Below are 27673 nucleotides of genomic sequence, written 5' to 3'. Positions count from 1 at the left end.
AAAGGGCAGAGGCGGGGACCGAGCTCGCGGGGACAGGGACAAATTTTGTCCACATGTCATTCTCTAATCCATATCATCTGATTTATTTCCAGGTAGCTATCACCTATCGATTTTATGATAAGTCCCCCTTTGCCTTCATGCTTACAAAGAATCTATAGCTAGATCATTCCATTGTTCATTGATCTCAGGGGGAACAAAATGCAAAATACATTTTCTAAGTTGAATATTGCAGGAACAGAGTCCATGATACATAGCAGCCCCACACCTTAACATTATTGAGTGAAAAAGGAATATGCTCTAAAATATTAACAATAAATAAAATTTGAATGAAAGTACAAAATGTTGTTAAAATACTGTATAATTACTTATTATTAAAAGCATATGTTAGACCACTTTACAGCTAATGTTCAAAAAAACAACGTTACTGCTAGTAGTTCACTAGACTTTAGTGACACCACAAGAAAAATTAAAGAGAATGAACTGTATTACAACCTATGTCATGATTACATTTCTACATCTAACATGAATCATCACTGGTGAAACCAAATGGCAAGCACAGAAAGGCCTTCTGTAAAAGTAGGGCCTCAAAGCAGCAAGTCAGAAATAAATTATTATTGTTCTGCTCTTTTTGATGGACAACACTTTTAAGTTAGAAAATTAAAACCAGGTGTGGTAGAGGGCACATATATCCATGCTCCTCATTGAAACACACAAGTTTTCAATTTTCAAAACATGAAAGGAAGTACTGATGAATGAGAAAGACATGAAACTCCGGATCAGTTTTCTCAGCCATATGCAGAGGACTTGGAGATCTTGGACAGTCTGCACGATGGACTCTGGATTCTGTAATTGCCCCCCTAGGAAAGGGCCAAAAAGTCCTTCAAACAAGGACTACAGAGAAAAAGAAAAAAAATAATAAAATATATATCTAATATAATAAAGCCCTAAGCTGCGCATGCGCACTCCCACCTGCGTGCTCCTGTTTTTCGTGCACCGTAGGGACCCGCAGGTAAGAGTGCGCATGCGCGAGAGTCTTGCCATACAAAGAAAATCACACAGCTTCATACTTATTTGATGGCCCTACAGTACTCTCTCTCTCCCTTCCTGTACGTTTGCCGTCGCCGCCGTCGTTCCCTGTAAGCTCGCGCACCAGTGCTCCTTCAATGTATAGACGCTGCCTCCATCATCGATTTTGTGCACTAGACCGGAAGTGATCCCTCCCCCCATCTATAGCAAAGCGGAGGAAACAAAATGGCTGACGGTGAAGAGGCAGATGGCGTAGGCTAGCGTTGTGTAGTGCTTGCAATTGGGACGGCGAGGACGTCAACAAGCATGTTTTTTTTTAATACTCAAAGGCAGTGTGTACTGAATTGGCACCGCTGCGGTAGAACATCCCGAGGGTTAGCGAGGAGATAGATCGGCATCTGCCAAATGGACAAATGCTGGGACAAAAAGGACGGAGACCCGCACCTGTTGCGACAGATCCTGCACGTAGTGAGGCAGAGAGGTGATTTACGTGGTCGCTGAAGCCGAGAGAAACGGCGGAGGGTATACTGTATTTCGGAACCTGGGCAATAGCTGTATTAAATGAAACCTAAAACAACACATATACTAAATGCAAACCACTTTGATTGAACTTTTTTTTTTTTTAAGCTTTTTTCTTTAGTGCCCTCTTTATCCCAACTTTCACCCCGTTTGCAGCCACCCTTCTAGGACCAGCCTAAAGGTATCTGATCTCTTAAGCGAACTTTCAGCCATGGGCCCACACCCAGGGATAGCGCCAGCCTCTTCCTTTCCTTATTCTCTCCTTCAAGCTCAACCATCAACCACTACCTTACCCCCCTCCCCCCCCACACACGTATCAAGCATATCTCCTTCTTCACCCTTTTCATCGTGGCGTGATTTGGGATGCAGCACTGGCATGGCAGAACACCATCTCTAAACAAAACTCAACATAGCTGGCATGGGACCTTACACATGTTCGATGCTGGTAGCATCCCATCCTTTCCAAACTTCCTGTTGGAGGGAGGGCACCAACTTGAGCCATGCAGGTAATCAAAGGCGTCATGCTGACCATGCTAAGTTGTTTAGACTTTAGAGCTGATGGCTGCCCCATCAGTGCCAAACTTGGTGGACACGTGGTCAACCTGATGGTAGGGCTAGCTCTGCACCACTATTGCCCTTACACAGCCTTACCCCCTTACATTGTAGAAATTTTTATCTTATTCCACAATCTAAAGTTGTTTAGGAAATTTCAACTTAAAATGTGCCTTGACCCAAATTGGAGTCTCTCTTACTATTTGGGATCTTTAAGCTGTTTTCTCATTTTCCTCTAAAATTGGGTAATGATTCCTCACTAATTTAGTTTTCCATTACAAAACACAGATGCTCACAGGAACTTGACTGGATTTAAAATTTTTAAGATCTGTGGGTCTATGTAGAAAGCTGTATGCTAAAGCTCAGTACATGGTTCCTTAACACTCGTAAAACAATTTTGTGTCTGGTGCAGAAACTAAATAGTATGTGAAAAAAGTACATACAAAAAATATGCCTTAAGATGGGAAGAGCATGGCAAAACTATATTTTGTGCAAAGAAATGCATCAGCACTCAGTTGCATGTACATAAATATATGCATGAGCTAGAACAGAGGTCTCAAAGTCCCTCCTTGAGGGCCGCAATCCAGTTGGGTTTTCAGGATTTCCCCAATGAATATGCATGAGATCTATGTGCATGGACTGCTTACAATGCATATTCATTGGGGAAATCTTGAAAACCCAACTGGACACACACACACACACACACATATATTCTAGCACCTGTTAATGTAACAGGCTATAAGACTAGTGTGTGTATATATATATATATATAGCTTATTTCATAGATAAATCAACCTTTCTAAACAGATTTCTTATATCGTAAATTTATTTTAAGTCTGGTGTCAAAGGTTAAAGTGTTTTCATTCAAACTTAAATTTTTATATTTTTTTAGAAGGAGAAGTGGAGAGTTGTTGCAGGTGAAAAAAGGAAGGGTCTGGTAGTTTCATCCTGCTCCTTTGGGCTTCTAGCTGAATTGGAACCAGCATCCAGATACTGCAAATTTTTTTTCTGATGCCATTTTGAAATGTCAACAACAAACTGAATTCATTTTTTGTACAAAATTGAAATGTATTAATGCACAAACTATATAGATAGCCATGATCAAATTATTCATTACTACATTTTTTAAAGTTGCTAATGAGGCTGAAAGGGCCAGATTCTGCAACTGGTGCCTCCAAAACTGGCACCAGTTGCGTGTCAATCATGTACCGGTGCTGGTTGCAGAATCGCTGCCACATGTAAAGTTGACACCAGAAATGTAGGCTACGGCTTTACTAGGCTAGACCTAACTTTTGGTGTCCTCACATGAATCAGGGTCAAAATGTTTAGAGACTTGTTAGGTTTTCAATTAGTCAGGTAAAGACATTTCCACCAATGAACAAAAGTACAGCTTGTGGTTGTTACTCTATCTGCTTTCAACAACCACAGGCTAAACACTAGGAAATTAAGCAAATTCACTTTTATAAAGCAAGGGAGGTCTTACAAAATTCTGCAAATGCTTCCAGATAGCAATTTCATCTGCCAGAAATATCATTAAGAATTGTAGAAGTCGAGCAAGATCTGGAATACAAGAAAAATCTATGATAGAAATGCCTAAAAACTGGTCAGATCTGCAAAACTGAACCCCCAGATCACGGCAAATGACCGGCTGAAAATTTTGAGAGAGGCAATATGATGCTTTTGGTTTTATGCTCTATTCTTTTCTTATTAATTGCTAACATTTTGTTTGCTTTTTTGGCCTTTGCCACACAGTGAACAGAACATTTCAATTGTCCATGATGTCACCTAAATCATTTTGCTCAGTGGTGATTCTTAATATAGAACCTAGCATCATTCTTCCTAATTGAACCACTTTTTACCTGTCAATCTTAAATTTCATCTGTGATTTGGGATGCTTAGTCTTTCAGTCTCCCAATGTCCTTCTGCAATTTCTTATCTGTGAATCACCTCAATCATAAGAAAACAAGAATAGCCACACTGGGTCAGACCAATGATCCATCTAGTCAAGTATCTTGCTTCCAGCAGTGGCCAATCCAGATCACAAGTATCGGGGAGAAACCAAATCCCAATCACAGGGAAAGCAGTGGCTTTCTCCATGTGTCTCAATAGCAGTCTATGGACTTTTCCTCTAGGAACTTGTCCAAACCTTTTTTAAACCCAGAAATACTAATGGCTGTTACCACAACCTCTGGCAATGAGTTCCAGATCTTAACTATTCTTTGAGTGAAAAGAACTATTTATTTTAAAAGTTTTTCCACGTAACTTCAATGAGTATCCCCTAGTCTTTGTATTTTTTAAAAGAATAAAAACATAGATTCACTTTTACCCGTTCTACACCACTCAGGATCTTGTACACCCCCCTTAGCCATCTCTTTTCCAAGCTGAAGAGCCCTAACCTTTTTAGTCTTTCCTCATATAAGAGGAGTTCCACTCCTTTTATCATTTTGATCTCTCTTCTTTGAACCTTTCCTAATTCTGCACCATAGAGCAATAAAGAGGCATTATAATATTCTTAGTTTTATTTTCCATCCTTTTCCAAATAATTTCTAGCATCCCATTTGCGTTTTTGGACCCCACCGCATACAGGGCATATCAGCGCACTTAGACAATGTGTGCGCATACCTTAATGGATTAATTGGCCTAATCGATGCTAATTGGCAATTCACACCTCATAATTGGCATTAAAAGTTATGCGCACAGCTCAGACGTTGCAATTCTATAAAAAAGTATGTGTCAGTTGTAGTGCGCAATTCTGAAAAGGAGGCATGGCCAGGGGCAAATCGTGGGAGTTCCTAAAAGTTATGCGCATTGTTATAGAATAGGCCTGATCTGCGCAAAACGTAGGCACAGGCATTTAGGCCTGGTTTTAGCTGGCTTCAATGGGTGCGCCTAACTTAAGTGATGCACACAGACGCTAAGCATGATTCTGTAAAAGGTGCATACACCTTGTAGAATCTTGCTAAGTGCCATTCTAGTCAGCCCCGATTTTTTGGGCACTACATACAGAATTGGGGGATCAATGGCTACTTCTTATAGACTCTAGGTTCTCGAATAAAAAAATTACCCACATTTGAATAAATGAAAAAAAATTCTACCCTCTTTTGCTGGGATATACTACCCACATTCACTTTTATTATTGCATATCCTACAAAAGTCTAGGCTGTTACGTTAGAAGCTGCATTCAAGCAAATGTTGAAATTTTACAGGCTATAATAAACTGCACTGAATTGCACTGCAGAAAATAGTCTACGAATATTAAAAAAACGGATGGTACAGATTAAAAGTGTTCACACTTCCTGTAAACAACTATTGCAAAAAAAAAAAAAAAGAAAGAAAGAAACCAGAAGCAAAGAAAGTTTAATTAAATACCACCAGTCCAAATATGAATATTTTTGATAAACAGATGGCTAAGCCTCACAAATACTCATCTGTATGTTTTAACTAACTTCAACTGGTATTAGTGAAATGTTAGGCAGACACAAATTAAAAGGTTTAAGGAGAATAACCTGAAAACTGGAGTATAAATAGCTATAGTCATGCAAAACAGGAACTTCTAGGATACCCAAAAGGAGAGCTATATAAGTACTATTTAAGGCATCATTAAACCCAGACGTCTCTTAATTGCATCAGGATGCTTCTCTTCGAGCATCAGTCCACATTTCTGACAACTGGGAAAAAAAAAAAAAAGCTTATGGCAATGCATCATATAAAGTTGCCCAACTATTTTCCATTTGGTAACTCCCACATTAGGAAAATAAAATTGCCTACCTATAACAGATGTTCTCTAAAGACAGCAGAACACTTGTCACACACTAGTCATATGACCATGGCACCAAATGTACTAGAACTTTCTGCAAAATATTTTTTTCCCCTGAAAAACAACACCACAGTAATCCCAGTTTTGGTTAGCAAAGCTGAGAATAGGAAAGAACTCCCCTCAAGGAGACAGTGACCTGTAATTTGTACTTTTGGAAAACACCTGTTACAAGTACGAGCAACTTCATTCTATATGAAGACAAGCAGATCAGCCAGTCACACATATGAGAAATCTAGCAAAGGGTCGTCTTCATTGAAAAAGGATAAAAATAACATCATCATCAATGGGCTGAAAAGTTATATTTGTTGAGGGAACCTCTAATTGCATTTTATTTAAGTAAGAAAATAGATCACACATGACCACCTAAGATCATAACAATGAGGTTTAAGCTGGGGTCTAAAATGTTGGGCTCAAAAAAAGATCTTAGATAGTTCAAATCTAGAAACTCAATAGAAGGTTGTCCCTGAAAAAATGAATGGACCAAACTCCATGTTACAGTCTTACAAATTTCTTTAATTTTGATAATTCTTAGATGAATAACTGACACTGCCATGGATCTTATTTTATGAGAACATAAGAACATAAGAATTGCTGCTGCTGGGTCAGACCAGTGGTCCATCATGCCCAGCAGTCCGCTCACGCGGCGGCCCTTTGGTCAAAGACCAGCACCCTAACTGAGACTAGCCCTATCACAGTACATCCTTGTTCAGCAGGAACTTGTCTAACTTTGTCTTGAATCCCTGGAGGGTGTTTTCCCCTATGACAGACTCCGGAAGAGCGTTCCAGTTTTCTACCACTCTCTGAGCCTTGATGTAAGCTCTAAACTCGTGTCCAAGGAGATGCAACGTGGTAGCCTGTTAGAAATTATGAATTTATGACTGTATGGCCTGCCTTATTAGATGCGAACAAAATAAAGGCCTAATCAGCGCCGTTGTTGGCAGCCACCTTAAAAGCAGCTGCTGATCGCGTGTTAATCATGTGACGGCACTGTTTATTTATTTAAAAAATTTCTAGTCTGCCTATCAACTAGGAAGAGTACAAGTTCACATACATAATAATACATACTTAAATGTACAAATTCGAACATTTACACACAATTGAAAAGCCTATAAAATATTAATGCCCTAGATCAACTTTGGTCCTTATGAACAAACTACCGATATCTTCTTACTTATAGAAAGCTCAAACAATATAAGCGCCAGAAATGTAGGCCATGGTTTTCCAGGCCTACATTTCCGGTGCCTATCTTTGAAGTGAGTAACGCCTACCACAGCCTAACGCCACTTCCAGCATTAGACACACCTATAGTAGCGTTAGGCATGATTCCAGTGCCATTTGTTTAGGCACCAGTAGGCGCTTTGAATTTGCCTCTTAAGTTGTGTTTCCCTCTTAACTTAGGCACCAGTAGGGCGCCTACCAGCACCTAAGTTAAGGCACCATTTATACAATTTGCCCCCCAAAACTGGGTCAACCTACTGACTTAAATTTACTCCAGAAAGGAGACATGTTTTTCCAGTCCATAGAACAGACAGCCATTTTACTCTTATGCACAAGTGGCTTAGGGAAAAATGAAGGCAGGATTAGTGATTGATTATGTGGATATTTAACACCACCTTAAGCATGAATTTAGGAGACATGAAAAACATCACTGACAGCGATTGGCTGGCCCAGAACCTTCTCTCTGACATCAGAATTGATGTCGGGGGGGGGGGGGGAGAGGCTTGTGGACGTGCCTGGACCTTCTCTGTCCGGAGTTGTGGCGACGGCAGCGGGGGATAATTAAATGGAGCTGGCGGGTGGCAGTAGGCAGGTTCCGGTGGTGAGGGATGGCAGGGAGGAATTGGCGGTCAGCCCGCGTACTCCCTAAGGTACGCATACCACAAGTTGAAAAACACTGCTATAAGGCACACGAAACTCCAGCCCTAGCTGACCTCCAAGATCTACATTCCTGTGCCCATTCTGCAGAATACCTCTAGTTGAAATTTTGCACTCATGCTGACTTCGTACGCTTCAAATTCATGCTGACCTCCTTCCAAGCTGCCCTCTCACTTGCAAAAGAAGACTATTACAGGACACCCATTTGACCAATTCTCTCGGATCCTACCCTCACCATCTCTTTGCCATGCTCAAATCTCTACGAAAGATACTCTCACCTCTGACTCTTCCTTTGCTTTCTTCCCAGACCATGGATAAGTACTTCCATGATATGGTCCATAAAATTACTCTCGAGTTCTCAACCAATCCACCTCCACCTCTCTCTCCTGTAGCCTGCCCTGTTGACCCTCCATCATCTCCTGCCACCTTTTCCTCCTTCCCAGAAATCACTGAAGAGGAAACTGCACATTTTCTTTACTTCTCCAAACTCACTACCTGTTCCTCTGATCCCATTCCCACCTGTCTACTGATCACCATCTCCCCTACTGTCATCCCCTCTATCTTCCATATCTTCAACCTATCACTCTCCATGGTGACTGTACCTGGTGCCTTCAAATACGCCGTAGTTACGCCACTCCTGAAAGAAACATTGCTGGACCCTACCTGCCCCTCCAATTATTGCCCCATCTCCCCTTCTTATTGAAACTACTAGAACGAGCTGTCCATCGTCATTGTCTTGACTTCTTTTTGGCTCAAGCTATCCTTGATCCCCCTTCTGCCTCCTTCATTCTAAGGAAACTGCTCTTGCTAGAGGGTCTCAAATGACCTGCTCCTGGTCAAATCCAAAGGATTCTACTCCATCCTCATCCTCCTTGATCTATTTGCGAAACCTGACACTGTAGATCACCGCCTACACTGTTTTTACTTGGGTTTCAGGGCTCTGTTATTTCATGGTTTTTTTTCTATCTTTCCCATTGCACCTGTAGCGTAAGCTCTGGAGGATCCTCCTCTGATACCATTCTACTATAGGTCGATGTACCTCAGGGATCTGTCCTGGGAACCCTTCTTTTCTCCATCTACACTTCTTTTCTCGATGCTCTAATTTCCTCCCAAGGGTACCAATGCCACCTCTATGCTGATGGCTTGCAAATCTACCTTTCTACACTTGAAATTTCTACAGGAATCCAGGCCAAGTATTGGCCTGCCTCTCTGACATTACTACCTGGATATCTAGTTGCCATCTAAAATTAAACATTGCCAAGACTGAACTCCTTATCTTTCCTCCTAAACCAGCCTCTCCCCTTCCCCCTTTCTCTATATCAGTAGATAACACTCTCATCCTTCCTGTCTCGTTGTTATAACCACATTACTCCGCTCCTCAGGTCACTTCACTGGCTCCTTGTCCTTCTCCGTATACAATTCAAACTCCTCTTACTGACATTCAAGTGTATTCGTTCTGCAGCTCCTCAATATCTCTCCTCTCTTATTACTCCCCCAGGGACTCTGTTCGACAGACAAGTCTCTCCTGTTGGTACCCTCCTCCTCTACTGCCAACTCCCATCTCCGTCCCTTCTACCTTGCTGTACCGCATGCCTGGAACAACCTGCCTGGCTCGTGACGTCAGGCTCCGTCTCTGGCAGTATTCAAATCCAGGCTGAAAGTCCATTTATTTGATGCTGCATTTAAATCCTAACCCTACCAACATATCTGTCTGTCATCCCCTCTATGGTCCCCTACCACCCCCTTCAGCCCCCTCTAAGTTCAGACTCTCCTTTTTGTCCTATGCTATTCTGCCTCATCAGTCCCCCTCTAATTCCCTACACAAGCACTATGTTCTGACTCTCCCTTTTGTCCTGTGTGTCTGTCATAATTAGACTGTAAGCTCTTTTGAGCAGGGTCCGTCTCTTGCATGTCCAATGTACAGCACTGTGTGCACCTGAAAGCACTATAGAAATAATAAATTGTTGTTGTTTTCTCAAATGACAACTTTGATTCCATTCCATTAAATTTTCAGGAGAGTTATTTTGCCCCCAAACAGACAAACATTCACGACTGAGGGCACCCGATAGGAACCTATATGATAATACTAGGCTGTACTGTGGAACCTTGGTTTATGAGCATAATTCGTTCCAGAAACATGTTTGTAAACCAATTTACTCGTATATCAAAGTGAGTTTCCCCATAGGAAGTAAGGGAAAGTGAGTTTCCCCATAGGAAGTAAGGGAAACTCGCTTGATTCATCCCACCCCCCCTTCGCTGAGGCCACCGGTGCTGTTCCACCTTACCCCCAACCCACGAGGCCACCGGCGCTGCTCCACCTTACCCCCCCATTCCCGAGGCCACCAGCGCTGCTCCACATCCCCCTGTGATCCGGCATTCCCCCTCCCCCCCCCCCCCCCCGCGATCCTGCATCCTCCCTCCGTTCGCGTCGCCCTTCCCATCCGAAAATCTCGGAGAGAGCGAGAACTAGAAGGCCTTGAGCATGCGCAGATGCTCAAGGCCCAGCCCAAGCAAGAGGGAGAATCTTCGGGCACCGGCACCAGCATATCCTGTATGTTGGTGCTGGTGCCGGTGCCAGATCGGGGTAAGAGATTGTGTTTGGATGGGTGGGTGGGTGAGCGGTGGATGTCGGATAGCGGGGGGGGGAGGGGGGGGCTTGCAAATCGAGTCAACGCTCGGTTTGCGAGGCACGATTTGCGGGAATGCAAAACACTTGCAAACCGAGGTTTGACTATATATATGTTCTTAAAACTATGGTTTGAGCACATATACACACTAAAGGATCTTTGTACAAAGCTGCAGGAAAAAGTGGTCTTAGTGTGCCCTTGCTCCAAGCATTAAGGTCACTTTCTACCATGACAGCAAAATGGTCCATTTCTCATTTTTTTAAATTAATGGACACACACTAATGTCACCAATTAAAATTAGCGCATGAGCACTTACCAACACTTATGTTCTAGGCGGCAATGGCTCACACGCTAATCATGAACTAAGCAGTTAGTATGTGATGACTAACTGATCAGTGCTAGCACGCCAACTCTTTGCCCTCAACACATCCCCTCTGGCATAAAATTGAAATATTTTCCTTAGATTTACAGAAATAAACACTTTTAAGTTGGGATAAGAGTGCACTAGTGCTTACTGCTGCTTAGTAAATGGACCCATATGTAAATGATGCAAATATTTACAGAATTTTGATAGTTACACATGTATGTGCCTTTATTTCAAACATTTACACGATCTGTGCATAAATATTAGAATTACCCCTTTTATATAAAATTATTTCTTATTCTTTTTTATATATAATTATTTCATTGAGAACAAAACTAGTGTGCTCAGAGTGCCATAAGATCTGATGCTTTCTTGCCAGAGAATCAGTAATGAAATGTAATCAAAAGTACCCAAATAAATTCTCAAATTCCAAAAGAAATAAAGTCTAAAAGAGGCAAATGAGATCAGAACAAAAAGTATAAGCACTGAAATTAAGAAAAGTAAGCAGAGAGGTTTGCTGGGGAAACAAGAAAAGCAATCCAATTAAGAAGGGTAAGAAACAAAAGGAGGCAAGAAAACGAGATGTAAAGGGAAAGTACAAATACAAAGTAAGAGACAAAAAAAAAAAGACTGAAGAAGGAAGCTGAAAATAAGAAAAGGAATAAGCAGTTAAAAAGGACAGGATTTAGAAAAAACATATAAAGGGGAGAGACACAGGGAGACAACAAGATAAAGGTTTATTAGAACATAGAACATAAGAATGGCCTTACTGGGTCAGACTAATGGTCCATCAAGCCCAGTAGCCCGTTCTCACGGTGACCAATCCAGGTCACTAGTACCTGGCCAAAACCCAAAGAGTAGCAACATTCCGGAACCCCTAATAGAAGCAACATTCCATGCGGAATCCCCAAAGAGTAAAAAGATTCTGGAATCCCAAAGAGTAGCAACATTCCATGCAACTGATCCAGAGCAAGCAGCGTCTTCCCCCTTGTCTTTCTCAATAAAAGACTATGGGCCTTTCCTCCAGGAACTTGTCCAAACCTTTCTTAAAATCAGCTACGCTATCCGCTCACAGAAGGACAGCGCTGAATAATATTTTCAAGCCAATTTTTCAGTTATTGAGGGTACTAACCCTAACAGACATGACTCCCTTCCTAGACACAGTCACCGACTTCGCAAAACATTGTGGGTGCTCAAGCATCCACGCTTTCAACCAAGATTTTTTTTTTTAAATCGCTTCTCGGCCTTTTGGCTAAGATCAAGTGAAGATTTTTTTTTAATCTACGTTCTCCTATTTCTTTCGGTTCCAGTCTTTTTTTAATCCAATCAATTATTTTAAAAAATCAGTACAGAACCTGGTGGTTACACAGTATTTATTTGTACAGTCCTTGAATGAACCAGACCATCAGGATGATCTCGGGGCTCAAGGGTCTCTCGTACGAAGAAAGACTAAACAAATTGCAGCTCTACACTCTAGAGGAGCGCAGGGAGAGGGGGGACATGATTGAGACATTTAAATACATCACGGGACGTGTCGAGGTGGAAGAAGACATCTTCTTTCTCAGGGGACCCTCGGTCACAAGGGGACATCCATTCAAACTCAGAGGAGGGAAATTCGATAGTGACATAAGGAAGTATTTCTTCACAGAAAGAGTTGTAGATCACTGGAACAAGCTTCCAGAGCAGGTGATCAAGGCCACCAGCGTTATTGACTTTAAGAATAAATGGGATGCCCTAGTAGGATCCTTACGAGGGTCGAGTTAAGGAACTAGGTCATTAGTACTCAGACTTAATGGGGTGGGTCAGTAGAGTGGGCAGACTTGATGGGCTATAGCCCTTTTCTGCCGTCATCTTTCTATGTTTCTATGTTTCTATCATTTCAACTCTATAAATGGAACTCTATAAACTTATCAATTATTGAGAGCTGCTCTTTTATATTTTTGGCAACAGAAATTTCTTTTGGCTCATCTAGCAGTTTTCACCTATATTTTTATTCTTCCAGTTTAATCATTTACTATCAGTGACAGATAATCCACTCAAGCAGGGAAGTCTACAAGCTACAGCCAGCTTTAACTAGCTGGTTTATTCAATTTTATTTCAGGAAAAAAGGCCTCAGAATAGGTAAGATATAGATAGATAGATAGATATTGTGCTATTATATTACCGTCTAGTTTAATCGTAGCCAGATTTATTGGATTACAGCGCCTTGACCCATCTAGCTCAGCTACTGCAAGTTTCCTTAGCCAGGGGACAGAAACCATTGCTCCTTATAGTACACACACACTAAGGCAAGCCAGTATGAGTTTGTAGTGTGCAATGATTGAGATCCTACCCCTTTTACCTCTTCCCAGGGGTTATGAACACTGTCTCCAGAGCATTGCCACTCCTAACCAGAATGAAAAGCAAAGTCTATGAGTATGTCTTCCAAACTACCAGTAAGCAACCAGACTAGCCAATAAAATTATTAAACAATATGGTAGCTGCTCTCATAAATCTGTGCCAGTTTAACATCTAACTATATCAGTCTAACTACTGTATGTCTACAAGAAAAAAATAAATTAAAATAACTGAGGTAATATTTCAAGATATACATCTGATGTTAGCACCTATTCTTAAATCAGCTTACCATTTTCTTTCAAATTTCAAACTTAACTAATGAAAATGTTCCAAACCTCTATTTGAATATAAAAATTATTATAAGAAGCTTAGCTTACTGTAGTACACAGGTGTCAAACTCAAGGCCCGTGGGGGCAAATCCGGCCTGCCTGGTCGTTTTATGCAGCCCGTAGACCGATGCCCCCAGTGTTACCTTGTGGCCAGCTCCCTCCTCCTAGTTGTAGTGTGCACGAAGCCGCATGCAATGGCTCCTCGTGCGTCCCACACCTCATCCAGAAGTATCCCCTCTGACGTCAGAGAGAAGGCTTCCGGTTTAGGTGCAGGACGCATGAGGAGCCGCTGCACACAGTTCCATGCACACTACGGCTGTGAGGAGGAGGGAGCCTGCCACAAGGTAACACTGGGGGCATCGGACTGCGGGCCACAAAAAACGGAAAGGTTGGAGCCGGTCAGGTTAGACATCCACTGGAGGGAGGCACAGCATGGAGGGAGGGAGACAACAAAGGTAGGAGGAATGGTTTTATTTTCAAGTTAGTGTTTGAAATGTGTCAGTTTTGAGCATTTTAATCTGCTGTCTATCTTTTGCACTGCTCAGGAAGAAATACATTTGTTTCTTTTTCTCTGGGGGTTGTACTGCATGCAGAATCTTGAATCTTAGGGTGGGTTTTTGTTTTTTAAAATATATTAGTACTTTTAGTTTTTGGTCCTGTATTTGCATAGGGGTTATCTGTGTTCTGGTAGGAATGAATGTTGAGAAGCATACAGTGTGTTTTGTGTAGTTTAATTTTGTGGTTAACCATTACCATTATGTGTTAATAAGATTATATTGTGTGTGTATATATGAAAAATGAATGGAAAAAATGGTGTTATAATTAGTATTATTATGGTGGCTGGGTCTGGGGCAGAGATTGAGCGGGGTCTTGCCCAGGATTTAGCCTGTGTTTTGGATTTTGGCCCCTTAATGTGATTGAGTTTGACACCCCTGCTTTAGTAAATTTAGCCTTAACAGTCTCAATAGGTTCCATGATATAAGATGGGGGTCTATGGTAAATAAATAAAGATTCTGGTTCTTACCTAGATAATCTTCTTTCTTGTAGATGTGTCTAAGTGTCCTGAACCATAGGGTTTTGCATCTGAACCTGCAAATTGCTCATAGAAAGTTGTCAATCATCTTTTCAAATACACCTCCTTCCCAGGGAGCTGCTCCTGCCCCCTCAGTTTGTACAAAAGCAATCAAGTAGCGCTGTAATGAAAGACAACTAGAAGGAGGGAAATTGGGAAGAATCCTTGACAGTACAATTCTGTTCTACTCTGCTCTGTCACAAATATTACCAATAAATATTAGCTGCTATTTGTAGAGGCTTTTTATGAAAGATGATTTGAGCTAATTATGAACAGTGAACTTTTATGTATGGTTTATTTATTGCTGTATTGTCCTACAATTATGAATGTATTATGTGGACTGCTTAGGTGTAAACAGGGTACAAGTTTTTAAACAAATACATAAATAAATAAAACAGATAAACATGTGTAACCATCACTAATCTTATACAGAGCTCACAGCAACTCACATGTCCCGCTACCTAACAGAGGCTTGAAACAGACTATTCACTCAAGTGTTCTTTTTTTTAAAATCCCTCAGCTCCAGATTAATGCCAAGGCAGAAGGCAGGTGAAGCCCATGTACAAGATTGAGCTTCAGGACCACTAGACACATCTACAAGAAAGAAGATTATCAAGGTAAGAACCTAATCTTTCTTTCTAGTGCAATGTGTCTAATGGTCCTGAACCATAGGGATGTACCAAAGCAATCCCCAAAGTCTAGAGCTCGCCCGCTGAGCCTGCCTTCAGAATGAAGGACCCGAAAGAAGCATCTGGCTGCTACATCCACCTTATAGAACCTGGTAAAGGTATGGAGAGTAGACCATGTAGCTGCTCTACAGATCTTCTCAGGCAAGACAACCCTTGAGGTAGCAATTCCTCTGGTGGAGTGAGCTTTCAATGCAATCGTCAGCTGCTTATCATAGCTCACATATGCAGAGGAAATAGCCATCTTTTAATCCATCTGGAAATCAAGGCTTTAGATGCCGGCCTCCCTTTCTTTGCATGACTGGTCCAAACAAGAAAGGTGAACCGATATGTGAAACTTATTGGTAACCTTGAGGTACCAGAGAAGAGCTCGCTTAACATCCAGCAAATGAAACTCCCTATCCTTTCTCTTCAACTCCATAAGGTGGAAAGCAGGAAAACAGACTTCCTGATTAACATGGAAGGCTGAGAAAACGTTCGGTAAGAAGGATAGAACAGTGCGTAAGGAAAGCCCTGCTCCCTGCAGGAAAGAGCTTGCAATTTGGAGACTCTTCTTGTTAATGTAATCATCACTACCAAGAACAACATCTTGACCGTAATATCCGGAAGGTAAGCCTCCTACAAGGGCCCTGCAATACGGAGTTAAGATTCCAGGAAGGGAAAGTGGGATGCATTGGAGAGTGCAATCAAAGAGCCCCTTTAATAAACTGAGTGACATCTGGATGAGAGACCAGGGAGCCTTTGTCTCCTCACGCTTGGAAATAGGAAAGGCCTGCTATCTGCATTTTCAGTGATCTGACTGACAGACACTTCTGGAAAATAATAAAACAGCAGAGCACAGCAGAAACACTTCTGAGCAACTTGCTTGCAGAAAACAAACCGAGGAGATGGAAGCAACTCCCTGGGAAGGAGGTGGAGTTAAATAGATGACGGACAGTTTTTTACAAGCAATTTGTAGGTTCAGATGCAAAACCCTATGGTTTAGGACCCTTAGACAAATCTATAAGAAAGAAGATTATCTAGGTAAGAATCAGAATCTTTATTTACCACAGACCCCATCTTATGTCATGAGACCTATTGAGATGCACATCTCCCTTGAGAAGCATACAGTGATATGGGGACTAAAACTATGCCAGGGTACACCTGGCGGGGCCTCCGCGTGTGCGGATCACCGGACTTGATGGACCCAGGGTCTGATCCGAAGATGGCAATTCTTATGTTCTTAAGAGACTGTTAAGGCTAAATTTAGGCAGGGGTGTTAACAAACTTTTGTTATCTAGCCCTTAAATTGTATGCTTCATAGGCAGAGGGAAATATCTTACTAGAATGTAACTCTCCTTGAGCTATTAATGAAAAGGCATGAGCCAATTGCAAAATAAATTTTAAAAATAATTTTTTTAACATTATGTTAAAAGCAGTCTATTAAAATGGAGAAAGTAAACTAATCCAGGTGTTCTTTCCAAACAAGCCAATGTTCTATGTAGCACTCAGAATCAGAAATTTTGCTGTTTCTATACATGCTTTTTCCTTTGAGGGTAAGACTTATTCCTCCTGGCTTATGCACTCCATCCTTACTGGCCAAATTTTTAGAGCGATGGTATTTACTCCCAATCCATAAGGGCCACCAATGGGTCATGTTTTCAAGATACCTGTAGTGGCAGCCATCAAAGGACTGAAGTGAAGGTCAAGGGCTTTACAGTTTTAAAACATGGATTTTCCCTATAATAAAACCCAGGAAGCATCACCAAATGCACTTGAGTCATACTTGGAAGCAATGATTCGAAGATTTTATTTAAATCTTTTTTTTATTAAAATCCAAGGTACACAAATTATTGGAACTCCAGCCAAATAATTGGTGTTATAACCTTTTTTAAAAAAAAGCTATGCTCCCTTTCAACTAATATGAAAGGCTCATGATAATGCTGCTCGTCAGAATATACTCACATACTCGTGTATCTATAATTTATGTGATTATGTGGTCCCTGAGACCCTCAGACAAAGAAACTATAAAATATATTGAATATTTGATTAATAATATTTTTTTAATGAAAGCAGCAAATACCTGAAGTACTCACAGCTGTGGAGTAGGGATTATGGACTCCAGTATTTTCTGCCCAACAGCCACATCCATAAAGAGCTGCCTGAAAATAACCAAGTCATAGAACATTTGCTAAGTTTTTACTACTGAATACAAGGAAGTGAGTGCATTTTTTACACATTTATTTATATATCAATTCATGGATATGCATGGGCATGTTACTGACTCTTGTAGATTTAACAGTAGTATAAGGCCACCTGCATAACAACTGATGTGTGTGGTACCTCAACTCTGCTGGGCTGAGCTCCAATATCTTCTGAGCATGTGTTCTAATGCTTTGGTTCAATGGTTAGCCTAGATCAGGGGTGTCCAATGTCGGTCCTCGAGGGCTGCAATCCAGTTGGGTTTTCAGGTTTTCCCCAATGAATATGCATGAGATCTATGTGCATGCACTGCTTTCAATGCATATTCATTGGGGAAATCCTGAAAACCCGACTGGATTGCGGCCCTCGAGGACTGACATTGGACACCCCTGGCCTAGATTATGTGGCAGCACTATGCATGCATGCTTTTTTTTCCCTAATACAGTCAAACTTCAGTTTGTGAGTGTTTTGCAAGACAAGCAAAACATTTTTGCAAATCGTGATTCGCAAACCGAGCATTGACTAGATTTGCGAGTCCCCCCACCCGTGAAGCAGCATCATCCCCTGCCCGCAAATGACACCCTCCCCGTGAACCGGCATCGCCCCCCTCGCGAATGCCCGCTCCCCCTCCGCGTGAACCGGAATCCCCCGCCTGCCCAAATTGAAAGTTTACACCCAATCTGGCACCGGCATGCAGCACCAACCCACAGGAGGTGCCAATGCCCGAAGATCCTGCCTCTTGCCGGACTGGGCCTTGAGCATCAGCGTATGCTCAAGTCCTTCTAGCTCCCGCCTCTCTCCGAGATTCTCCGAGAGAACGAGAGCCAGAAGGCCTCGAGCATGTGCAGATGCTCAAGGCCCAGTCCGGCAAGAGGGAGGATCTTCAAGCACCGGCTGTGGGTTGGTGCTGCATGCCAGATTGGGGGTAAGCCTTCAGTTTGGGCAGGGGGGGCAGGTGCTCGTGAGGGGGGCAGGCGCTCGTGAGGGGGGGGCCATGCCGGTTTGTGGGTGGGCGGTGTTTGCGGGCAGGGGCAATGCCGGTTCGTGGGGGGGATGTGGAAGTGCACCAGTGGTCTCAGGGATGGGGGGGTCTTTTGGGGATGGGGTGGGGTGGAGCAGCACCGGTGGCAGGGGGGGAGCAGGGGGGGTTGGTGGAACTAATCAAGCAATTTTACCTTACTTCCTATGGGGAAACTCGTTTTGATATACAAGTAATTTAGTTTATGAGCATGCTTCTGGAACAAATTATGCTCATAAACCAAGGTTCCACTGTATACACAGATATTATAGCAAAGTTCCTGTAACGGGTGTTCTCTGAGGAAACATTCTCACATATGGGTGACATAATCCAATGGAGAGCCAGAGTGGAGACACTCCCAGTGAGATTCAAAGGGGCCATTTTCTTTAAAAAAAAAAAAATGTAGCCTCTCTCCTACCACTAGGTCATCTGAAATTGTTACTTTAATTATAGCTAAGCTGTCCTGGAGTCAGTTAAAAACTTGCCCCTTGCATTGACTGAGGAGCTGGCTGGGATTGTTGAACTCTATGTTGCCGCTATCAGGGGTGAGAACTCTGGGCTGTCTGAGGAAGAAAGGAGCATATGCCTTTGAGATTAATAAGTTCTCCATTGTCCTCTGGCGAAGTATCCCCTGGAAGAGGAGATCACATTAGCAGTGTGCCAGGAGAATAACTAGATGGTATTAGTACACTTCTTGATGATGTCCATGACCCCCTCCACTTTGTCACCAAAACGTTTTATCACCCCAGAAGGGTACATCTGCCAGCTTCTCTTGAACCACAGGTTACATAAGAACATAAGACCAATGAGTAAGGCATGCAATTAGATTGAGTCTGCGCACCCCAATACCTATGGCTAAATGCTACATTAAAAGAATCATTGATTGTCAGAACTATATGCTTTCTACACTCCTGTTGCTTGGCTACCAACTGGTGGAATGCTGTAGCCTGAACTGGTTGCCCTTCACAAAGTGCTCCCCCAGCTGTATAGGCTGGCGTCCGCCATCAGAGTCACTAGGCTAGACTGTGATGAGCTTCTGCTGTCCAAGGCAGCTGCTGGTGAAATGCATCCCTCTGCATGCACCATCGGAAGAGGAGCACATCCTGTAGTGAATGCAAGTGCGTCCTTTCTCAGAGGACTACGTCCATGGTCACAACCATTGCAGGCCACCGGAACAGACTCGCTCCAAAATTCCCGTATCTGATATAGAAGCTTCACTCTCTGTGCTTCCGGAGAAACACTGTTTTCCCTTGTGTCGAATCAGACTCCCAGATACTCCAAAATCTGCACTGGCTTCAGGTAGCTTTTCTGAAAGTTAACCACCCACCTCAGCTTCTACAGCAGTTGAATCACTCTGTGAACTGCTAGTTTGCCTTCTGATTTGGACTGGGCTCCTATTAGCCAATCATCCAGATACAGATGGATTTGTATGCTCGCTCTTCGCAGGTGTGCTCCAACAACCACCATTACCTTGGTGAAGGTCTGTGGCGCTGTGGCCAACCCGAAAGGCAAGGCTGTAAACTAGAAGTTTTGCTCCAGCACATGGAATTGCAAAAACGTCCTATGCTCTGAAAAAATGGGAATGTGCAGATAGGCCTCCATCAAATCCAGAGAGGTGAGAAATTCCCCCAGTGTCACTGATGCAATCACCAATCTCTCCATCTCCATTCAGAAATGTGGTATCTTGAGGGCCGCATTTACTCCTTTGAAATCTAGAATCAGCCTCCAGTCTTCTCAGCCTCTCTTAGGCATTGTGAAATATACTGAGTATCTGCTGGAGTCCAAGTCTTCCTCTGGTACAGGCTCTACGGCTTCTAGATCCAGCAACATTTGCATTGTTGCTTGGATTTTGGCCACTTTTTACAGCCTACCAGCCAGAGAGCCTAGAAAAAGGTTCAGGAAGGGTCGAAAGAACTCAAGCTTGTATCCCTCCCATATAATATCCAGCACCCAGTGATCTGTGACCTCCGGCCAAGATCACCAATAGGCTAATAATCACCCTATGACTTGTGGAGGCTTGGCTGATGGCTTGACAACTGCTTCTTGGGAGTTGTGGTCTTGAACACTGAAGGTGCCTGCCCTCCCCCCCCCCCCATCTTTGTCTGGAGTTTTGAAAGGTTCTGAGGCTTAAAAGCCCTCCCAAGAACTTGCGATATTTATGGAGGCCCGAAAATGATCACAACCTGACTCCTGAGGTCTGCTGTCCGGTAAGGATGTCAGCTTACGATCTTGCACGCAGGTCATAAGATCATTCAGACCTTTCCCAAAGAGTAAATATCCCTTAAATGGTAATTTACTCAAGATCACCTTAGAGGAGGAAACCCCCACCCACTGATCCATAGCATTCTGAGGGCAGAAATAGAATAAGTAGACATTTTGCTCATGACTCTGAAAAGAACATACAGAGTATCAGCTACATAATCCACTCCAGACATTAAAAACTGGAGATCCCTCCCGACAATAGTCTCCGGATCATGGCGCAACTTAGAGTGGCAAGCCTGGGCGACAAAAGATGCTACTGCAGCTGCTTTCATACCTGAAGCCATAGCCTCAAAGAGCTTCTTATGAACAAATTCAAGCCTGTGGTCCTGGGCATCTTTTAATACCACGCCTCTTTCACTGGGAAAGGAGGTACGCTTTATAACCTGCGCCACCAGTGAATCAATTTTCGAGTTAACAAAAAGCAGGTTAAATTCAGCATCCATCAGATAGAGCTTGCCATGGCCTGGGCTACCTGAAGGGGCTCCTCCGGGACTTCCCAATGGTCCATGAGCATTTTAGTAATGTCTTGATGAGAGGGAAAATAGGAGGTCTGTGCCTTTGTCCTGCTCATATGTGAGCACTGTGTAGCAGAGGACTAGAAACATAGAAAAAAGCGGCAGAAAAGGGCTATAGCCCACCAAGTCTGCCCATTCCAAGTATCCCTCCCTCCTGGATTTACTCCCTTAAAGATCCCACGTGGGTATCCCATTTTTTCTTAAAATCCGTCACGCTGCTGGCCTCTATCACCTGGAGTGGGAGTTTGTTCCAATGATCCACCACTCTTTCGGTGAAGAAGTACTTCCTGGAGTCACCATGAAACTTCCCTCTCCTGATTTTCAGCGGATGCCCTCTGGTGGTCGAGGGTCCCATGAGCCAGAAGATATCATCTTCTGACTCGATGCGTCCGGTGATGTACTTGTACGTTTCAATCATATCTCCCCGTTCTCTTCTTTCCTCTAGTGAGTACAGCCGCAATTTCTTTAGTCTTTCTTCATACGTGAGAACCTTGAGCCCCATGACCATCCTGGTGGCCGTTCGCTGAACCAACTCGATCCTCAGCACGTCCTTTCGGTAGTGTGGTCTCCAAAACTGAACACAGTACTCTAAGTGAGGCCTCACCATGGCTCTGTACAACGGCATCACAACTTCAGGTCTTCTGCTGACGAAACCTCTGCGGATACACCCCATCATTTGTCTTGCCCTGGAGGAAGCCTTCTCCACCTGATTGGCAACCTTCATGTCCTCGCTAATGATCACCCCTAGATCGCGTTCCGCCGTGGTCCTAACCAAGGTCTCACCATTTAGTACATAAGTTCTACGCGGGTTTCTCTTGCCCAGGTGCATTATTTTGCATTTTTTAGCATTGAAGCCTAGCTGCCAAGTGTTTGACCATTGTTCCAGTAGCAGTAGGTCGTGTGTCATATTATCAGGTAATAAGCATCTGCCTACTATGTTGCAAAGTTTGGCGGCATCGGCAAACAGTGATACCCTTCCTCTAAGTCCTTGCATCATATCTCTTATGAATAAGTTGAATAGAATCGGGCCCAAGACTGATCCCTGCGGCACTCCACTGATCACGTCCGATGCTTCGGATGGGGTACCATTCACCACCACTCTCTGAAGTCTGCCGCTCAGCCAATCCCCAACCCATGTAGTTAGAGTGTCTCCTAATCCTATCGATTTCAGCTTGTTCAGTAATCTTCGATGAGGGACGCTATCAAATGCTTTGCTGAAGTCCAAATATACCACGTCCAGTGACTCTCCGGCGTCCAGTTGTCTAGTAACCCAGTCAAAAAAGTTAATCAGATTAGATTGGCAGGATCTACCCCGGGTGAACCCGTGTTGGTGTGGATCACACAGTTTTTCTTCGTCTAGGATTGTGTCAATATTCTGTTTGATCAGTGTTTCCATGAGTTTACACACTATAGACGTGAGACTCACTGGTCTGTAGTTTGCTGTCTCTGTCCTGCAGTCCTTTTTGTGGAGTGGGATTACGTTGGCGGTTTTCCAGTCCAAGGGGACCCTTCCTGTGCTTAGGGAAAGATTGAAAAGAACAGATAATGGTTCTGCCAGGACTTCCCTTAACTCCCTGAGCATTCTGGGGTGCAGGTTATCCGGTCCCATGGCTTTGTTTACTTTGAGTCTTGATAGTTCGTTGTAGACACTACTGGGTGTAAATTCGAAATCTAGAAACAGGTCTTTCCAGCTATCTCCCGTCTGCAGCTGTGGACCAGCTCCTGGCGCTTCACGGGTGAACACTGAACAGAAGTACTGGTTTAGTAATTCTGCCTTCTCAGAGTCTGATTCTGCAAAGTTGCCGTCCGATTTCTTCAGGCGTACTATCCCATCTTTGTTTCTTTTCCTGTCACTAATATAGCTGAAGAAGGATTTATCCCCTTTCTTAATTTTCCGTGCTAGCTCTTCCTCCATTCGGAGTTTGGCCTCTCTGACTGCTGTTTTGACGGCTTTAGATCTGTCTAGATAGTCCTCTTTTGCCCCCTCTCTGCCTAAATGTTTGTAGGCGATACATGCGTCTTTTTTCTGTTTAACTAGGTCTGAAATTTCTTTACTGAACCATTGGGGTCTTTTGTTTCTCCTGCGTTTACTTACTGTCTTTATGTATCGGTCTGTTGCTTCGTGTAGTATGGACTTCAGAGACGACCACATATCCTCCACATTGTCAGTTTTTGCTTGTTTATGCAGATGGACGAAATCTCCCATGCGGTTGAAGTCTGTGCCTCTAAAGTTGAGGACCCTTGTTGTTGTGTTTGTATTTGGGAAACCTTTCTTGAGGTTGAGCCATACCATATTATGGTCACTGGAGGCCAGTGTGTCTCCCACTGAGACTTCCGTGACGCTATCTCCGTTGGTGAGAACTAGGTCTAGTAATGCCTTGTCCCTGGTGGGCTCTAATACCAATTGCTTGAGACGTGCACCCTTTATGGAGTTTAATATTTTTTTGCTGCTACCTGTAGTCGTGGAGAGTGTGTTCCAATCTGCATCTGGCATGTTGAAGTCTCCTAGCATTACTGAGTCCCTGCGCAGTGTGATATTCTCTATGTCCTCGATTAATTCCATGTCTTTGTCCTCCTGTTGTCTGGGAGGTCTATATATCACACCAAGGTATAGGCATTTTTCATTCCCTCTGGCCAGATTCACCCAGAGGGATTCCCCGGTGTATCTAACATCTGTGATTCTGGTGGTTTTGATGCTTTCCTTAGTGTATAGCGCTACTCCTCCTCCCAATTTACCCACTCGGTCGAAGTAGGTTGTACCCTGGTATAACCATATCCCACCCATGCGATTCCGTGAACCAAGTTTCGGATATCGCTATTACGTCAAGATCGGCGTTTGTTATCTCAGTCTCTAATTCTAGAATTTTATTGCCCAAGCTGTGTGCATTAACATACATAGCCCTCCATATCTGTGAAGAGTTTACTTTATGAGTTAGTGTGGCTCTTAAATTATCAGGACTGTGGAGTCTCTATCTTTAATTCTTGGAGGGATTCTGTGATCACCTCCAAATGCACTGAGGGCTTAAACAGCCTGTGCACAGTTGAGTGCTCCCTGAGATCAGGGGCCTCCACCAGATCCAAATCTGACCCCCCCAGACAAAACAGCATCACGTGTTACAGAAGATTCTGACAGGGAGAGTAAAGACATTGCAACAGAGCTCATTTCTTCCCAGTTTTCCTCAGGCTGGACTTCCAAATCTTGCGCATGGCACTGTTGCTGAGGAATTGCACTCTTGCGGGAGAGGAACCCCTGGCATCAGCAGGGCCCTAATCCTTGAGGGTTCCATGTGGCCCTTGTCAATCATGTAAGCTTCAAACATCATACTGATGAATTCAGGGGGAAATCCCTGGGTAATATGTCGAAACGGCTCCTGTGGATGCTCACAAGTTCCTTTCTGGGGTTTTGCAGCTACATCAAGGCTGTGCTTCACCGGGGACACACTTGCACTGCTCCCTGATTCAAATCTGGACATTTTTCGGGTCCTCGGACAATTGGGCACTAATATCCTCTGAGGGACCTCAGGAGGATATTACAGCAGCGTCCTCCCCCCTCCCTCATGTGCCGCACGCCACATGGAATACGGACATTCCTCAGACAGCCATCCACCGCAAATTTGGCATGAATCCAAGGTATCCTGGCCTGAGTCCATCACACCTATTTTTAAGCAAAATTGAGGTGTTTTGAGGCAAATAGAGGCTTTTATTTTCAAATCAGGAAATTTGAGATGGCTACCGCAGCAACAATTTTAGCACCAAAAACGGCCTGGGGGTGTTGTACAGGGGATTAAAAATTAGCAATTTTAGGATGTTAGAGGTAGGAGAATCTAACTCTAACCCCAGAACCCTCCCAAAAAACAATTTTAAAGCCCCCTCCCCCCAATTTTGTTTTCTAGGCTGTCAACTTCTTACTCACTGTGTCATGTTGTGTGCTGGGAGTTATGGGGAAATAACCCATCTGTCTAGAATGTCTCACCTATTGCACTGGAAATACAAATCCGGTAGCTGCTAATTTTCCATTTGTGCAATAATAGCCTTGCGTTAATCTTCCCATGACACAGTGAGTAACGTGTAATCTCTTAACTACACCTATTTTGTAGGCATTAAGGGTTCATACGCTAACTGGTTAGTGTAGAGTGATGCAGCTGTGCTAACTAATTAGCGCTGGGCACACCTACTCTCTGCCCCCAAATACATCCCCAATGCAAAAAAATAAAATGTATTTTTTAGTGCATGGGAAGTGTGCACAGATGCCAAAACTACTGTGGAATGCTTGAACACACCCCATGATAGTGTATTTTAACCTGCAGTAAGCCCCAGTTTAAAAATAATAACTTTATTTTTATATATCGCCATACCACAAACAGTTCTAAGCGGTTTACAAGGGAAGAGACTATACAGACAGCAACTTTACAGACAACTTTCAAAATTACATTGGCATGCTAAGTTTAGTCAGGTTTATCTGGAAATGTTTTGGAAGTATATCAGGTTGAAGTGGGGTCAGAGAAATTTGTCAAAGAGATAAGTTTTTATTGACTTTCTAAACGTTTGGTACGAAAGTGCATTTGAGATGAAGTTGGTTAAACATTTGCTCCATTTGTCTGCTTGGAATGATAGTGTTCTATCGAGGCATCTCTTATAGGTGCAGCCCTTTAGGGATGGAAAAGCGAACAAGTAGGTACTGCGTGTATTAGTTGTGCCTGGGAATTCAAATTGGTGGGACAGATAGGCTGGGGATGAACTTGTCATGGTTTTGAAGCAAAGGCAAGCAAACTTAAAAATGACCCTTGCTTCCACAGGCAGCCAGGGTAGTTTTTTGTAATATGGGCTTACATGGTCTGATTTCTTGAGGCCATAAATGAGACGGACTGCAGCATTTTGGATGACTCTCAGTCGTTTGATGGTTTTCTTGAGAGATCCCAAGTATATAATATTGCAGTAGTCTAAGGCAGTGTTCTTCAACCACCGGTCCATGGACCAGTGCCGGTCCACAGAAATTTCCTGCCGGTCCACAGGGCCAGCACATGCATCAGGCCCAAAACAGTGTTCTTCAACCACCGGTCCACAGTGCGATCGATGCGGCATTATCTTCGAGCCAGCTCCCTCTTCCTAACTGATTCAGTGCACAAAGCCACGGGCAGTGGCTCCTACGGATCCTGTGCCTGAACCGGAAGCCTTTTCTCTGACGTTGCAACGTCAGAGGGAAGACTTCCAGATGAGGCACGGGACACGCAAGGTGCAATTAGTACTATTATGGGGGCGGGGTCTGGGGTGGAGATTGGGTAGAGATGGGCGGGGTCTGGCCCACGACTTAGTCCAGTGTTCTTCAACCGCCAGTCCAAGGACCGATGCCAGTCCACAGAATAATTCTTTTATTTCTGCCGGTCCATAGGTGTAAAAAGGTTGAAAAACATTGGTCTAAGGTACTTAAGATCAGGGATTGAACCAGCAGTTGAAAGGAAAAGAAATCGAAGTATTGTTTAATGGTGCGAAGTTTCCATAGAGTGAGAAAGCATTTTTTGACTTAAGCATTAGTGTGATCTTCAGACGTCAGGCTTCAGTCCAGGGTGACGCCAAGGATTTTGGTTGTGGGATTAATTTGGTAATCTGATCCATTTAGTCTCAAGGAGGTGTTCACTAAATTTTGGCATGCTAATGAAGTTTTCAGTGTTGTAATTGCAGAGGACATGATGGGAATGCTCCCACTAGTTACCGTATACCCTTTGCACTTAGCATGTTTTAATTATTGCTATTTGAGATGTACTGAATGTAAAAACTTAGTGCTCTTTAGTAAAAGACCCCATAGTGATTAAAAGAGAACACTTATTATACACATAGGTAAAATAATCTTCTCCAGTCAGAGCAAAGAAGGTAAAAATGCAAGTGAAATTTATCTATTTCCAAAGGAAAAACCACGAAAGATGATCACCATAAAAAAAAAAACAAGTTTTATATATATATATATATATATATATATATATATATATATATATATTCAAATGGATTAACAATACTGATCTATTTTTACCAATTATTTACTAAAATACTGATTATTGAAATCTCATGACATTAAAATTAATTACTAACAGACTACTGTAATAACCTCCCAACACCAAATACATTTTGTAGTCACCTGACCAACTCTCCCAGGATGCTTCATGGCTAAACCTCCACTGGAAACAGCAGCTGCTACATTCCCATCTTGATCAACAACAATTGCTCCGACTGTATCCAGAGTTCCTGAGTCATTCTCCTGCAACAATAAAAACAGAAAAATAATTTCAAGAACTCTAGCAAACTTCAGCACAAAGTGCTAAACAAAACACAGATCTCTCTCTCTTTTTTTTTTTTTAAATGCTTGCTACTTAGACCACTCAAATTCTGTAAATTGAGAATATGTACTATTAAGATATTATATCTGCACCTTTTACAAAGGGATTACTTTATAACTGTGTGCATGCAAACAAAGTTAAGTGTATATTTTTCAGTGTGCAAG

At 42.9% G+C, this 27673-nt stretch overlaps 1 protein-coding gene across 3 annotated transcripts in view; it reads right to left on the bottom strand.

Annotated features, from left to right (window-relative positions):
- The window catches only part of TASP1 (taspase 1), a 209214-nt gene that overhangs the window by 98150 nt on the left and 83391 nt on the right, over positions 1 to 27673 (bottom strand). For all 3 annotated transcript variants that reach the window (XM_033939302.1, XM_033939300.1, XM_033939301.1), the window contains exons 9-10: positions 27311 to 27430; positions 17267 to 17345 (exon numbers count right to left, since the gene is read on the bottom strand). In XM_033939302.1, the coding sequence (XP_033795193.1) occupies positions 17267 to 17345; positions 27311 to 27430 (199 nt within the window). The remainder of the gene's footprint in view (positions 1 to 17266; positions 17346 to 27310; positions 27431 to 27673) is intronic.

The sequence above is a fragment of the Geotrypetes seraphini genome, chromosome 3 (assembly GCF_902459505.1).
Source record: "Geotrypetes seraphini chromosome 3, aGeoSer1.1, whole genome shotgun sequence".
Taxonomy (NCBI): domain Eukaryota; kingdom Metazoa; phylum Chordata; class Amphibia; order Gymnophiona; family Dermophiidae; genus Geotrypetes; species Geotrypetes seraphini.
This window is presented reverse-complemented; position numbering and strand designations above follow the sequence as displayed.